At 46.9% G+C, this 13073-nt stretch overlaps 1 protein-coding gene across 1 annotated transcript in view; it reads left to right on the top strand.

Annotated features, from left to right (window-relative positions):
- The window catches only part of Nup210 (nucleoporin 210), a 96238-nt gene that overhangs the window by 30967 nt on the left and 52198 nt on the right, over nt 1-13073 (top strand). The window contains exons 7-13 of the mRNA XM_051203437.1: nt 5421-5579; nt 6141-6209; nt 7635-7741; nt 8647-8787; nt 9588-9725; nt 11905-12060; nt 12535-12733. Coding sequence (XP_051059394.1) covers nt 5421-5579; nt 6141-6209; nt 7635-7741; nt 8647-8787; nt 9588-9725; nt 11905-12060; nt 12535-12733 — 969 coding nt within the window. The remainder of the gene's footprint in view (nt 1-5420; nt 5580-6140; nt 6210-7634; nt 7742-8646; nt 8788-9587; nt 9726-11904; nt 12061-12534; nt 12734-13073) is intronic.

The following is a 13073-nucleotide window of genomic DNA, read 5'->3' as shown; positions in this document are numbered from 1 at the left end:
TGGGCATGGTTCTGAGAGCTCTTCCTGTTAGGACTCAACAGCCCTGGCAGGTGAGCTTCTTGAAGACCCCCTGGCGTAAGTAGGGACACAGGAAAACCTGAAGGCCACAGAGCTATAGTGTCCGACTGAGTATTGTCTTTTTGCCAGAAAGTCAGAAAAACAAGGATAGTGGCTGGGCTTTCTAATTCTCCCATCAATAAGGTAGAGATGGTCTACTACACAAGGCCCATGAGAGATGACACTGCCCGGCTTGGGAAAGGAGGGAGACCCAGCATGGCTGGGAGACACTGGACCTTTTTTAGGAGCTTATCATAAATCAGCACCCAAGTTCATCCTTTGCTTCCTGACTACAGACGTGTGTGACCAGACACCTCACACTTCCACTGTCATGTCTCTCAAACTGCAAGTCCAAAACCCTTTCCTTTCCCAAATTTCTTTTGTCAGGCTTTTTGGAAAGTAGCTAACATAGCCCAGATAAAACATAGTTCATGGCCCAGAGTTAGGCCTACCAAAGGTTCAGAAACTTGGAAGATTTGCTGACTCAGCTGCCATAGAAGTTGAGGAGTTAGGACCCTCCAGAAAGAGGCATGCCCCCTGCTCTCATCAGTTGGGCACAGGCCTGTGTGTTGGTTGTTGGTGTTGGCTGGGCTGGGACACAGTCTGCCAGCATTGGTCTACAGGAGCAGAGCACACTGGTGGAGACTGTGTTGTTGTCTTCATAATGGTCTTCTTTTCCTTTTGGGTGTTTTCGTCATCTTTAGTCATTGGCACATCTTTTAACTTCCACACCCTCATTTAACCATTAATTAACCAATTAATATCCAACTTATATTAATTGACATTTTCTTCCATAAATTTATAAAGTCTAGAAAGTGGGAATTTCACTGAGACTTTCACATTAAAGAAATCCATGGCAGTGTCTCTGATCAGGCCCTCAGGAGGTTGAAGTAGGCAGATCATGAATATAGGTGAACCTAGGGTAGAATACATGTTTCAAAGACAGCCTGGGCTATGGATCAAGGCCTTGTCTCAAATAGAAAAATATGAAGGCTCATTGTAAGTGATCAAAGAGACACCCCTTCCCAGTCAGGAATTCTGAATTTACAGTCACTTCTTAAGATGAGCACTTTGGCTTGAGTCTAAATGTTGACGTTTGGATGACCTACACGAACCTTCTAGCTATGTGCATGGATGGTTTGTCTGTGTGTATGTGCTCCATGTGTGTTCTTGAAGAGGGCAGACGAGGACATTAGGTAGACATTACGGATGATTTATGACCCTACATGTAGATGCTGGGAATCAATCAAACCAGTGCTCTTAACTAGTAAGCCACTTCTTTTGCCCCAGATCTTCTAATATATGTGTGTGCGCGCACACACACACACACACACACACACACACACACACACATATATATATATATAGTGTTTTTTGCATGTTTATCTAAGCACCACTGTATGCCTGGTACCTGTGGATATCAGAAGGGGGTGTTAGATAGTTTTGAGCTGCCATGTAGGTGCTGGGAATTAAAACTGGATTCTTTGGAGGAGTAGCTACTGCTCTTAACCACTGAACCATCTCTCCCCAGCCTATATGAACCTTCTGACACAAAAGGAACAGGAACACAGGCTTAGTCAGCAAAGCACCTCTGAGCTGCATTCCCAGCCCAACTCATTCTTAAAATTCTGATACGCTCTCTCCACAAGGGTTATTATGCTAGGGTGTGTGTGTGTGTGTGTGTGTGTGTGTGTGTGTGTGTGTGTGTGTGTGTGTGTGTGTGTTGTGGGTAGCAGAATGCCTTTTCTGCACTGTGTACTTTTGTAGTGCTTCTTTGTGACCATTTGATGTGGACTCATGAGCTGTGGCCATGTGTTTCCCTATATTGTGCCCCCACATTTATGGGATTTCTGATACCAGAAGAGTTTGAAGTTCTGTTGAAAGTTCTTGACATTCTTTTCTTACCATTCCATGTGGATGATGGCTCCTGTTATGTCACTTACAAGGAAGTTTTCTTGTGTTTTAGAATTTGGTATCTTGCTCTGTTGCTCAGGTTGGCCTTGATCTTGAGTCCTGGTGAATCTCAACCATCTCTTCATTTGATGTATTGCTATTAGTGACGGCAACATTCCAAAAATATCTCTCTTTGTCTTCCTGGCTGGTTTCCACTGGGCCCCTCACTTAGGTTCTGGAATCTTCTGCTTACAAATTCTCTCAAGTTTGTACATCACCCAGGGAACATCAGGCTGCTGCACTTCTCCAGCATCATATCCTGTAAAGGATCCCCAAACAATAGCCAGGTCCTGCCACTCCTCAAGGGAAGTCCACAGCTCTGTCATTGTCCTGGCTAGTGCTTTGTTGACTTGACAGAAGCTACAGTCATCTGGGAAGAGGGAACCTCAACTGAGGACACATCTTCATTAGTCTGGCCTATAGGCAAGTCTGTAGAACATTTTCTTGATTAATGATAGATGTGGGAGGGCCCAACCCTGTGGATGGTGTCATTCCTGGGCAGGTGTTCCTGGATGGTATAAGATTGCGGGCTGAGCAAGCTATGAGAAGCAAACTAGCATGAAGCATTTCTCCATGGTCTTTCAGTTCCATCCTCCAGGGTCCTGCCCTGACTTTCTTATAATGGACTATACACTGTAAGTTGTGGGGAGGGGGGAGCTGGAGAGATGTCTCAGCAGTTAAGGGCACTGTCTGCTCTTCCAGAGGACCAGGTTTGATTCCCAATGCCTATATATAGTAGGTCACAAACATCTGTAACTCTATTTCCAGGGGATTGACTCTTCTGGCTTCCATGGGCACCAGGCATCATGTTGGTACACAGACATACATGCAGACAAAACACCCAGACACAGAAAAAAAAAAAAAAAAAAAAACCTCTTTTAAAGTTAAAATAAACCTTTTCTTCTCAAATGGCCTTTTCTATTCCAGAAGGCAGGAATGGGGACACAGAAAGGAAGAATGGAACCGAAGCAAGTCCAAACCCAGCAGGCCCAACGCTCAGTCCTGTAGTTCAGCTCCACCATCCCATACACATGGTGATGGTATGACTGAGCTCTAGTGGCCGTGAGCAACCCTGGGCCTGTAGCCTTCCCATTTGTATCTCACATAGCCTGTCTCTAGGGCTGCTCTACTTGTTACCTACAGCTTCCACCCTCCTAGCATCTTCCGACATCAAGTCTCCATGACAACTTAGGCTGCATCCTTTCAGCTTCATTCATGCATTGCTTTCTCAGGGCTCCACAGCTTCCCATTGTGTCTAGGCAGAAGTCTATATGACTCTTTAACTCTTACACCTCTTACATTCTGCAGGTTTGCTAAACCATGGTCTGCTGTCAGCTCGAGCTGGACTGAGTTGATCTCAACTGCTATGGCCTCTGAGTGCCTAGGTAGTAGACCACAGTGAAAAAAAATCATGGGGAAACACTTTATGGCCGTGCAGTCACACACCTGGAGGGCTTCTGTAAACATGTGCTGTTGAGGTGCATCAGGTCTCAGACATATATATCCTCTGCACCTGCATCTCTTGCCCACACGAGGTTCCAGGTGATGCTGATAGTCTTAAGGATTTTACTCTGAGGACCTATGATTCAGAAGCAAGTCACTGGGTACTTTTTGGACCACATAAGAGATACAGAAAATAGGCAAGTTGTCTGTTTTTCAAATCCCCTTAGGCATCTTCACTTACTATATTCTACTCCAGGTCAAGAAGGGGTACATGACTTCGGCTCTATTGACAGTGAGTGAGTGGCTGGTAAGGATCCACTAAGGATGCAGAGAAGAGAATGTTAAAGTGGTGAGGCTTGGAGGCAGGAGGTGCTGGTCCGCTCCTAACTAGCTATAGGCCTATGTCTTAGTCGATATTCTATTAGATGAAATACTCAAGGCTAATCCTTGATGTAACTCACAATTTCGAGGTTCAAGAGCACCGGCTTTTGTTCAGCTCTGCCTTTTGTTTGCAGCCCCCTTGGCTATTTTTCCTCAGGGCAAGGGGATCATGATGACACCATGCACAGCAGGAGGAGATTGCATGGTAAGAAGGGAAGCTAAGAGTTCATGAGCCAGTCTTGCTCTTTTATGAGTCTACATTTTCAGGAGCTAACCAGGGTTCTAGACCTGCCTTCATTGCTTTCAAGGCCTTGCTTCTAGTGACCCAAACACCTTTCTCTGGGCCACAAGTTTTGTTTTTAGTTTCTTATATTTTTTTTTTTAAGATTAAGTTTTTAAAATATCTCTCTCTCTCTCTCTCTCTCTCTCTCTCTCTCTTTCTGTCTGTGTGTGTGTGTCTTTGTGAGTATATGCATGCAGGTGCTGGTGGCCATAGGTATCAGTTCTCCTGGAGCTAGAGTTACAGTCATTTGTGAGTTGTCTAAATGAATCCTTTATACTCTTAATCACTGAGCCATCTCTCCAGTCACAATCATGAATATCGGAGTATGTGAGCATGGGGGTATGGTCTGAGAACAACCTCAGTGTTGGTCCTCACTGTCTACTTTGGTTAAACCAAGGGCTTTTATTATTCACCACTACATACAGCAGGCTAGCTGATGTGCAAGCTTCTGGGGATTCTCCTGTCTCCCATCTTGCCATAGGAATGCTGGGATTGCAGGCCCATGCTACTACTGCTCCTTGCTTTATGTGGGTACTGGGATTTGAACTCCTATCCCTGTCATTACTCAGCTTTAACAACTGAATCATGTCTCCAGCTCCAGTCCACACCCTTTGAAGCTTTTACTGAACTGAGGGCTAGTCTTATAGCACGTGAAGTTTAGGTACTCAAAGCTGTGGAAGTCATGGAAGACCCTGAGCTAGCTTCTCACCTGACTTGTACAGCCCTATCTAAAGTTGGAGTGTTAGTAGTCCTTGTTCCAAAGGTTGTTGAGAGAGGAGATGAGGGAAATTGGTCATGAGACACCTAAGCAAGTCCTGGGGCACCTTCACCTTAGAGTTAACTCTCACTTTCTCTTTTCTGGGAACTGAACTCTTGTCCAGCAATTGTCATTCAAATCAAAAGTGCTTGTGTTCTTTGCTCAGATGTTGGGTTTCCCAGCACCTGTGATTTCCTGGGGAATTGTTCTGTGCCCTGGGCTTTTGTTGGGAAAGGTATTTTTATACAAAATAGACTTGGGAGTGCACAGAAAATGGTCAGGACGTGACTCATTCTTTGGGATAGTAGCTGAGTATCTGAAATCCAGTAGAGACCATTGGCTATAGCCTTTATACCAGTGAGAACCCCACTGGGGTCTGGGTGTAGAGAAGAGTTTGCTCACTTCAGGGGATGGCCAGTGTTAGCATTCTTCAAGCAGCTGTCTTAAAGGCATGTCCCAAGAGTCAGGACTGGAGATAGCTGTATTGGTATCCAGTATTTCACATCTTTACCTTTCTGGCTTTTCTTGTCTTTTTTTCATGCCCAGAACTCTCAATGCCTTCTGATCAGTATGAGCTGCAGCTTCAGAACAGCATCCCAGATCCTCAAGGAGATCCTACCCGGCCTGTGGCAGTCCTGACACAGGACACATCAAGGGTCACTGCCATGCAGATGGGACAGACCAACCTGGTCCTGGGCCACAGGAATATCCTCTACTCTGGCACTGTGTCATGCCTACTGCTTTGAAGCCAAGTTGTTTTTCTACTTTAAAGCCAGCCAGTACTAAAAATAGCACTGTTTTCCCCATCTGTCTGAAAATCAGAAAGAACCTAAATAGCAACCCGCTGAGTGGAATTGCTCACCTCTGTGGGTGACTCATAGAGACTCCCAGAGACTGGAGTCTGTGGCAGAGGCCCACGTCATTCCAGGCCTCTGGAAGCTTCTCAGGAACCACAGCCCCCTCACTGGGCATCTGGCAGAGGCTGTGTGAATACTGGCATGTAGGTTGTTGATAACCCAAGGTTGATTGTATGTCATGTGGTCTGTGGGGTCCCTTGCAGAAGCCCTGGTTTGTAGGGTAGACAGTACAGCACCTTGGTTCTAACTGTCTAAGCCGAGGGTTCTTAATCCACCTCCAGTACACATACATGCTGTCCACCTCCAGTACACATGATGTCTGCATGGTGCTCAAGTTGTTTGAGTCAGGCTGGAGTCCCAGGTACTTTACATTGTGTATCTATGTTTTGTACCTTAATTAAGAATTCAGGTATCCGCATGCAAGGAGCTTCTAGGCTGCCCAACAGCACCATCTATGTGGTTGAAGCCGGGTACCTAGGTAAGTGTGGTCCTGTGGGGTTTCCTGGGCATTGATTACTTGTGAATCCATCAATTTAAGGAATCAAAAAGTAAAAACAAGAACTAAAGTATGAAAATAACCCTGGGTTCAATTCTTAGGATGAGCCCAGCAAGAGCAAACCCACAAAATTGAAGAGGTACAGCAGCTCTCACACTGGCCATATCCTTTGCCAGGCTTGAGCCTTCAGTCCTCAGCCCCAGCATTGTGCAGACCAGACTGTTGCTATGGACCTGACGAGGTTGAAGAGCCTGTGCTCAGCTGAGTTACAGAGCATCTTTAGGTTGATGACAATTGGCAGTGCCTTGGCCAGGAAGAAGAAGGAGGCAATAGGAGGAGATATCTATCTGCAGCAGTAAAAGACCCTGAGGCTCAATCGGGCCTGAGCTGCTGAGACCTGCATTGATAGCCAGCACCAAAGCATTTGGGATATATGTGTCATGGGCATCACTATGGCAGCATTTCCTGGGGCCTGAGGCAACTCACCTGTGGAGCACAGAGTTCAGTCAGAAGGATGGCCAGATGGGCAGCAAAACCCTTAAGATCCTCTTGTCAGTGAGCTTGTGAACCTCTTGTGATACAGAATCTAGGTGACAAGTAGCAATCTCAGGGAGGGTGACTGTTTGTGTCTCAGTAGCATCCTTTACCTGACTGGCCTATTTTGAGACTTAGCTTCACAACAGAGGCTGGCACAAGCAGGTGGCAAGATTGTGGTAAGGTAAACACCAGGGCAGAGGAGGTTTCGTGTGAGACAGTTGCTGTGTCAGACTGAACTTCTGTGGTGGGAAGAGTGAACAGAGTGAACAGCTTGGCTGACATTGTGCAGATGAGAAAGCAAACAGTATCGTGGGAATAGAAGTAGCTAGTGTGTCATCTTGTGTAGAAACCTCAGAACCCAGGGCCCTCAGAGTCCAGGACCCTTAGAGCCCAGAACCCTCAGAGCTCAGATCCAGGTAGATCCTGTCCAGAGCTATCAAGTGTTCTAGCCTCTGGTCTTGGCCACACCTTTGTGGCCATGGGATAGATTTGCATTGGCCAGTGAGTAGACCAACTGAGAATTCAGAGTCTAGATGAGCTATAGCCTCAGGCTAGATCATCTAGGGCCTCAGACCTACTGGGAAGTCAAAACCTGGATTGCCACAGCCTCAGAGCTTAAGTCTGCTGAGGGTCAGATTCAGACTGATGAGTCTATGAGTGTTTAGACCATGTATGTTCAATATTGGTCCCAGGAATCAGAAAGATTGACTGTGGTTCTCTAAGTCTGGAATAATGGTGGCCATCAGGTTCCATACCCCATATATCCTCAGCAGCCAGGCCTGGTGAACATTCTGGGGGCTTCTACAGCTTATTTCTCAGTCCTGCTGCCCTTGTAACCTGAGATTTGAACCCCCTTACTTCTTGTTCTAGGGTTCACAGTCCACCCTGGTGACAGATGGGTTCTTGAGACTGGGCATTTATATGGAATCACCATCGAAGTATTTGATAAGTCCAGCAACAAGGTCTACCCATCTGACGTGAGTGCCTGCTGGGGTTCTTATGGAAGGATGATGTGGAATCATTTGAAGCAAGTATCTGAGGAACAGCCAAAGCCACAGGGTCCCCACATAAGCAGATGAAAACTTCCTGTGATACTCCTAGAGCTGTGGAGAAAATATCACAGGGTCCCTGGAGTACTTCAGTACCTGTTAGACTATGAGTTGGCATCATCCCCTCATGCGGGGTTGGGGGTAGATACCCTAGGCAGCAGAGCCTATGTGGATAGTGGTAGGGATGGTGGCTTTGTGTGTTGATCTCCTGTTCCTTAATGGGGTCCCTGAGGTGAGAGTCCATTTTGCTTTGCAGATGGTCAGGTGTCTGGGTATACCTGCTGCCCTTCCAGAAGCTCTCAAGTGACGAAGGCCACCACATTTAGCTTCTGAGAAGGCATGCCAGATGAGTTGAGGAGTGGTGGTCATCCTTCTCTCCCTTAGGAGAACCTCCCAGTTCTCTTGCAGTGTTGTTAGAGATTTTAGAAGGAGGCCAGGCTCCTTTTCTTTTGGCAGAGGTCTTTCCGTCCCCTGCTGAACAATGACTGAGCCAGTTACTATGTGTGAAGCACATGCTGTCAGGGACTCGGTTCTCTTTTTAAATTCACTAGTTCCTTCATGCAACTCTAGGACCTGGGAGAATGACAGTAGGCTGTCAGTTACACTGAGCACACACCCAGTTAGAACTATGGTGCTGACTACTGTGTAGGGAGGGCTGCTCAGAAGGGTCAGAGCACTGAGGCCTCATTGCTTCTGCTGGCTTTGTTTGAGAGGCTTTTGGGCCACAAAGGCTCGCAGCCTGGCCTGGCTGCTGGTTTTGGAGCTCTTCCCATTTCTTGATGTCACACTTATCTTTTAGAAGCTCTCCTTACCCATCCCTCTTGCCTTTCCAGAATATCCGAATTGAAGCTGTGCTTCCTGCTGAGTTTTTTGAGGTTCTGTGGTCTTCTCAGAATGGGTCTTATCATCACGTCAGGGCAATCCAGAGTGGCCAGACAACCATCAGTGCATCCCTCACTTCTGTGGTGGACCAGGCAAGTGATGTCAACCTTTTCCATGTCCAAGGCCCTGGGCGCCTTTAGCCCAACTCTGAGGGTAGAATTGTTGGTTGGCAGGTACTTTGCCCCAGGACCTACCCTGTGTGACTGCTCTGGTTCCTGAGGAGACTTCCCCACTTTGGGCTTGAGCTCCAGATGCCCTTGGCTGTCCAGATCTTGTTGGGGGATCCTCCTGTTGCCACAAGCATTTTCTTGCACCCATCCCTATAAGAGTGGTCTGCACCTTGCAAGATTGAATATAGATTTTGTTTAAGGGATAGCACAGGCAGCAAGCCCACTGGCAACCTATTATCTGTTTGGTCTGCTTGAGTCCTCCAGCCATACTGAAAAGGCTCATCAGCCCTAGGGGGAGTAGTATTTTACCAGTCAGCACATTGTCAAGGGTTTTCTCCTCCCCTGCCTCATATAAGCCCTCCAGACCTGTGAGAGGCAGTGTGTGGAGAGACAGGAAGGGCCTGTGCCCCAGACAGTTATGCCTCATTATTGCAGCTCTGGTTTTAGATGAGATGCTCCAAGCCTCAGCTTATTTATCTGTAAAGTGGGAACAACCACGTCCATCCTGTGAGGACTTAAATAAGTAGAATTTATGAGAGTGGCCATTAAAGATCTATAGCAAACCCTCCCCCTGCCAAGCCTCCCATCTTTTCCATATTCTTAGGAGCACAAAGCTACCTTTTATGGCCTAGGCCTCAGGGAGGTACAGGGTCTGGGTGACAGTAAATTGATTAGTGATAATGTGGTTGCCATGGAAACATGCAGCAGTCTCATCTTTGCAGGATGGAGGGGTCCATGTGCTTCAGGTACCTGTGTGGAACCAGCAGGAAGTGGACATTCATATCCCCATCACACTCTATCCCAGCATCCTGACATTTCCGTGGCAACCAAAGGCAGGAGCCTATCAGTACACCATAAAGGTGGGTGAGAGGATGCTTCAGATGCTTTCTTTGGGGTATTTCCTTGGAATGATGGCTATGTTTTCATTCTTTTCTATATTTATTTATTGAGATGGGATCTGAACTATGTAGGTCTCACTTGGTTGGCTTAGAAGGAACTATCCTGCTGTCTCAGTCTGTCTAGTGCTGAGACAGGTATATTCCACACCTGGCTGTCCTCTTGCTTCCAGTTTTACTCTTGAGAGGTAGGAGACAGCTTTAAATAAGACAGCCCTTATGATTTTTGATTCCTCAGGTGTCCATCACAGCAGTGTAACTAACAAGATATAAAAAACAAACAAACAAGCACAGTAACTGTCCTACTTGGTTTTGTTTGTTTCATTTTTTTGTCATTAAGCCAGAGTCATCTGAGATGAGGTAACCATACTGACCTATGTAAACCTTTGCTGTTTTTTTTTCAATGATGGTTGAGCCCCAGGGCAGGTGGTCCTGGGATGTATAAGAAAGCAAACTGAGTGGAACATGATGGTGCACAGGAGGGAAAGGCAAGCATATCTCTGGAAATTCAAGCCCAGTCTGGTCTATAGGAAGCTCCGAGACAGCCAGGGACTACATAAAGAGACCCTGACTCAAACAAAGGAATAAATAAACAAACAAAAAACAAGTCTTTTTAAGGCCATTTTATTCTTTTTCTCTCCCAAGCCTACGTATATTTTAAAACATACTGTAAACCTTTAGCAGTTTTTCTTAATGTGAATCTGTCTTTACTGTAAATCTTTCTCTTTTTCTGGCCATGAGTCTTTTATCTGGTAAACAACATTGCTAAAATGAAAGCAACAGTTGTTTCAGCCGCGGTCTATCCAAGATGGCGGCAGGTACTTTTACTGCCAGAACTGAGAGCTGTGCTCACCTCCTGGATCTGCGCTGCCAATCCAGCAGCATGCTGCTGGCTTGGAGATGTGGTCATTGTCATTGCCAGCTCTCGTACACACCATTCAGTTGTTAGCAGAGCTCTTTAAAAGCCTTGCGGTTTTTTTGCCACTTATGCTGAGTCAGGAAACCTCCCTTAAAGGAGCCATGGAAGTCTCTGTTTGTCTCTAGCAAAACAGAGTCCAACTGAGAAAAATGCTACCAAGAAGTCTTGCTTGTCTTTGTTCTTTTGTTCCTAAAACCATTTCTTTAGCTTTTGTTAGTTTTAAGTGGAAGTTCTTATTAGCCCCGTTGCGGTGCCATATGTTAGGAGTAAGGTTTTTTTCCTGCCGACCTGGGCCCAGAGCCACGCCAGCCCCAAATAACACACAGAGACGCTGTATTTGATATAATGCTGTTGGCTAGGAACTGATTTCTTATTGGCTAGCTCTGTCTTAATGATTAACCCATTTCTATTAATCTAAGTATTTCCACATGGTCTCATCTTACCAGAGAGAGGGGCCGGCGTTCTGCTCTCTCCAGTCTCTCCAAGCTGACTCCTTACTACTTCCTCTCTCCTCCTTCTCTACTAGTCCCACCTATCTTGCTTTCCTGTTGGCCAACAGTGCTTTATTCATTAACCAATAAGAGAAACATATTTACAGAATGACATCTCCCATCATGGATCCATGACCAGGGTGGTTTCTACTCAGGTCTGAGCTCTGGGAGGTGACACTGTGTGTCAGTTGCCAGGTCCCCAGAATAGGAAGACTGGAAATTAAATAGGATGGAGGAAGGTGAGCCAAACGGAACCTCGAGGAAATGCTGGCCTGTACCACAGTTTTCAGTGGGCAAGACTTTGGCTGTGTGTATAGGTGTGATTTTTGAATGTATAAACATGTATGCATATGGTATGCTATGTGTATGTTTGAGAGTGAGCCCATGAGTGAGTGGTGTGTGTGTGTGTGTGTCTGTGTGTGTGTGTGTGTGTTGTTTATGATGTCAACATAAGTGACTGAATATAGGTCACTTACACTTAGGTATGACTGAGTGTAAGGAGACATGTGAATGTGTGGCAGTGGGCATTTGTGAGTAGGCCTGTGTGTGTGTGTGTGTGTGTGTGTGTGTGTGTGTGTGTGTGTGTGTTGTGTGTGCGCAACTAACACTTGGGTATGAATAGATGAGCATGTTTGTGTGATAATGACTGAGAGCGAACACTTGCCGCAACTTTGTATTTCCCCAGGTAGGGAGGGCAAGGGGTTGTTGAATCCCATGTTGTTTTCCTCCCTAGGCCCATGGGGGCAGTGGAAATTTCAGCTGGTCTTCGTCAAACTACATGGTTGCCACAGTCACCGTCAAGGGTGTCATGACCACAGGCAGTGACACTGGACTCAGTGTGATCCAGGCACATGATGTTCAGAACCCTCTCCATTTTGGTGAGATGAAGGTAAGGTGATGATCGGACATCAGATGGAGAGGCTCAAGATAGAAGCTCTGGTTACCCCCTCAGGCCTCCTTCAGACCTCTTGGTCCTCTGCCTGTGGTTGTGGGTATGTATAGGACTGATAGGCCCATCCTAGCCCTGATCTCAAGGAGTCAGGCCCATAATAAGGATGGACAGTTAGAACTGACTGTGTGGCCACGCAGAACATGATGGGTGGTTCCTACCAGCTGTGCTCCAGCCACTCAGGCACCACCTCAGGCTTTGTTGCCAATTGGGGGTGGAAGACTGGGATAGCCTTCCTTATTGAGGTGAGAAGCCTGGGGAGGAAAGGGCCGGGAGATAATCCCTGCTGCCAACCCCATCTTTCCCAGGCACTGGCCCAGCCCTTCACCTTGTCCCACCCTCTGCAGAACTTAGTAAGTACCGGCAGCCTAGCTAGACTTCCTCCTGATGGGCCTGGGCCTTCTCTTTCTTTAGGTGTATGTGATTGAGCCCAGCAGCATGGAGTTTGCCCCGTGCCAGGTGGAGGCTCGAGTGGGCCACACCCTGGAGCTTCCCCTGACAATCAGTGGTTTCATGCCTGGTGTGGCCAGTGAGATGGTCACCCTAAGCGACTGCTCCCACTTTGACTTGGTGGTGGAAGTGGAGAACCAGGGTGTGTTCCAGCCATTGCCAGGTAAACCAGTCCATACTGTATTGCATACATTGGATTAGTTCAATCATAATGCCTGTGACAGGCTCGGGCCACCTTCTCAGCCTCCTGTCTTGGGATTGGTATTGGTGGTGACACTGACAGTGTCAGCTTTGCATGTGTGGGGCAAGCAGTTTGCCTGACTGACCTCATTTAGGCTGTACACCTACAACAGGATCTGATGATGGGCAGTGTGCGCAGGCAAGACACTGGGGCAGCTTAGTTGCTTATGGTCATACGTGGCCTGTGCAGAGTTGGGACACAGACCTACAGCTCCAGTTTCTGAGCTGTGGCCTTCCTGAGGTGTGGATCCAGGCAAGGTGAG

Source organism: Phodopus roborovskii, unplaced genomic scaffold (assembly GCF_943737965.1).
Source record: "Phodopus roborovskii unplaced genomic scaffold, PHOROB, whole genome shotgun sequence".
NCBI lineage: Eukaryota > Metazoa > Chordata > Mammalia > Rodentia > Cricetidae > Phodopus > Phodopus roborovskii.
The sequence above is the reverse complement of the archived record's forward strand: the minus strand, read 5'-3'. Positions and strand labels throughout refer to the sequence as shown.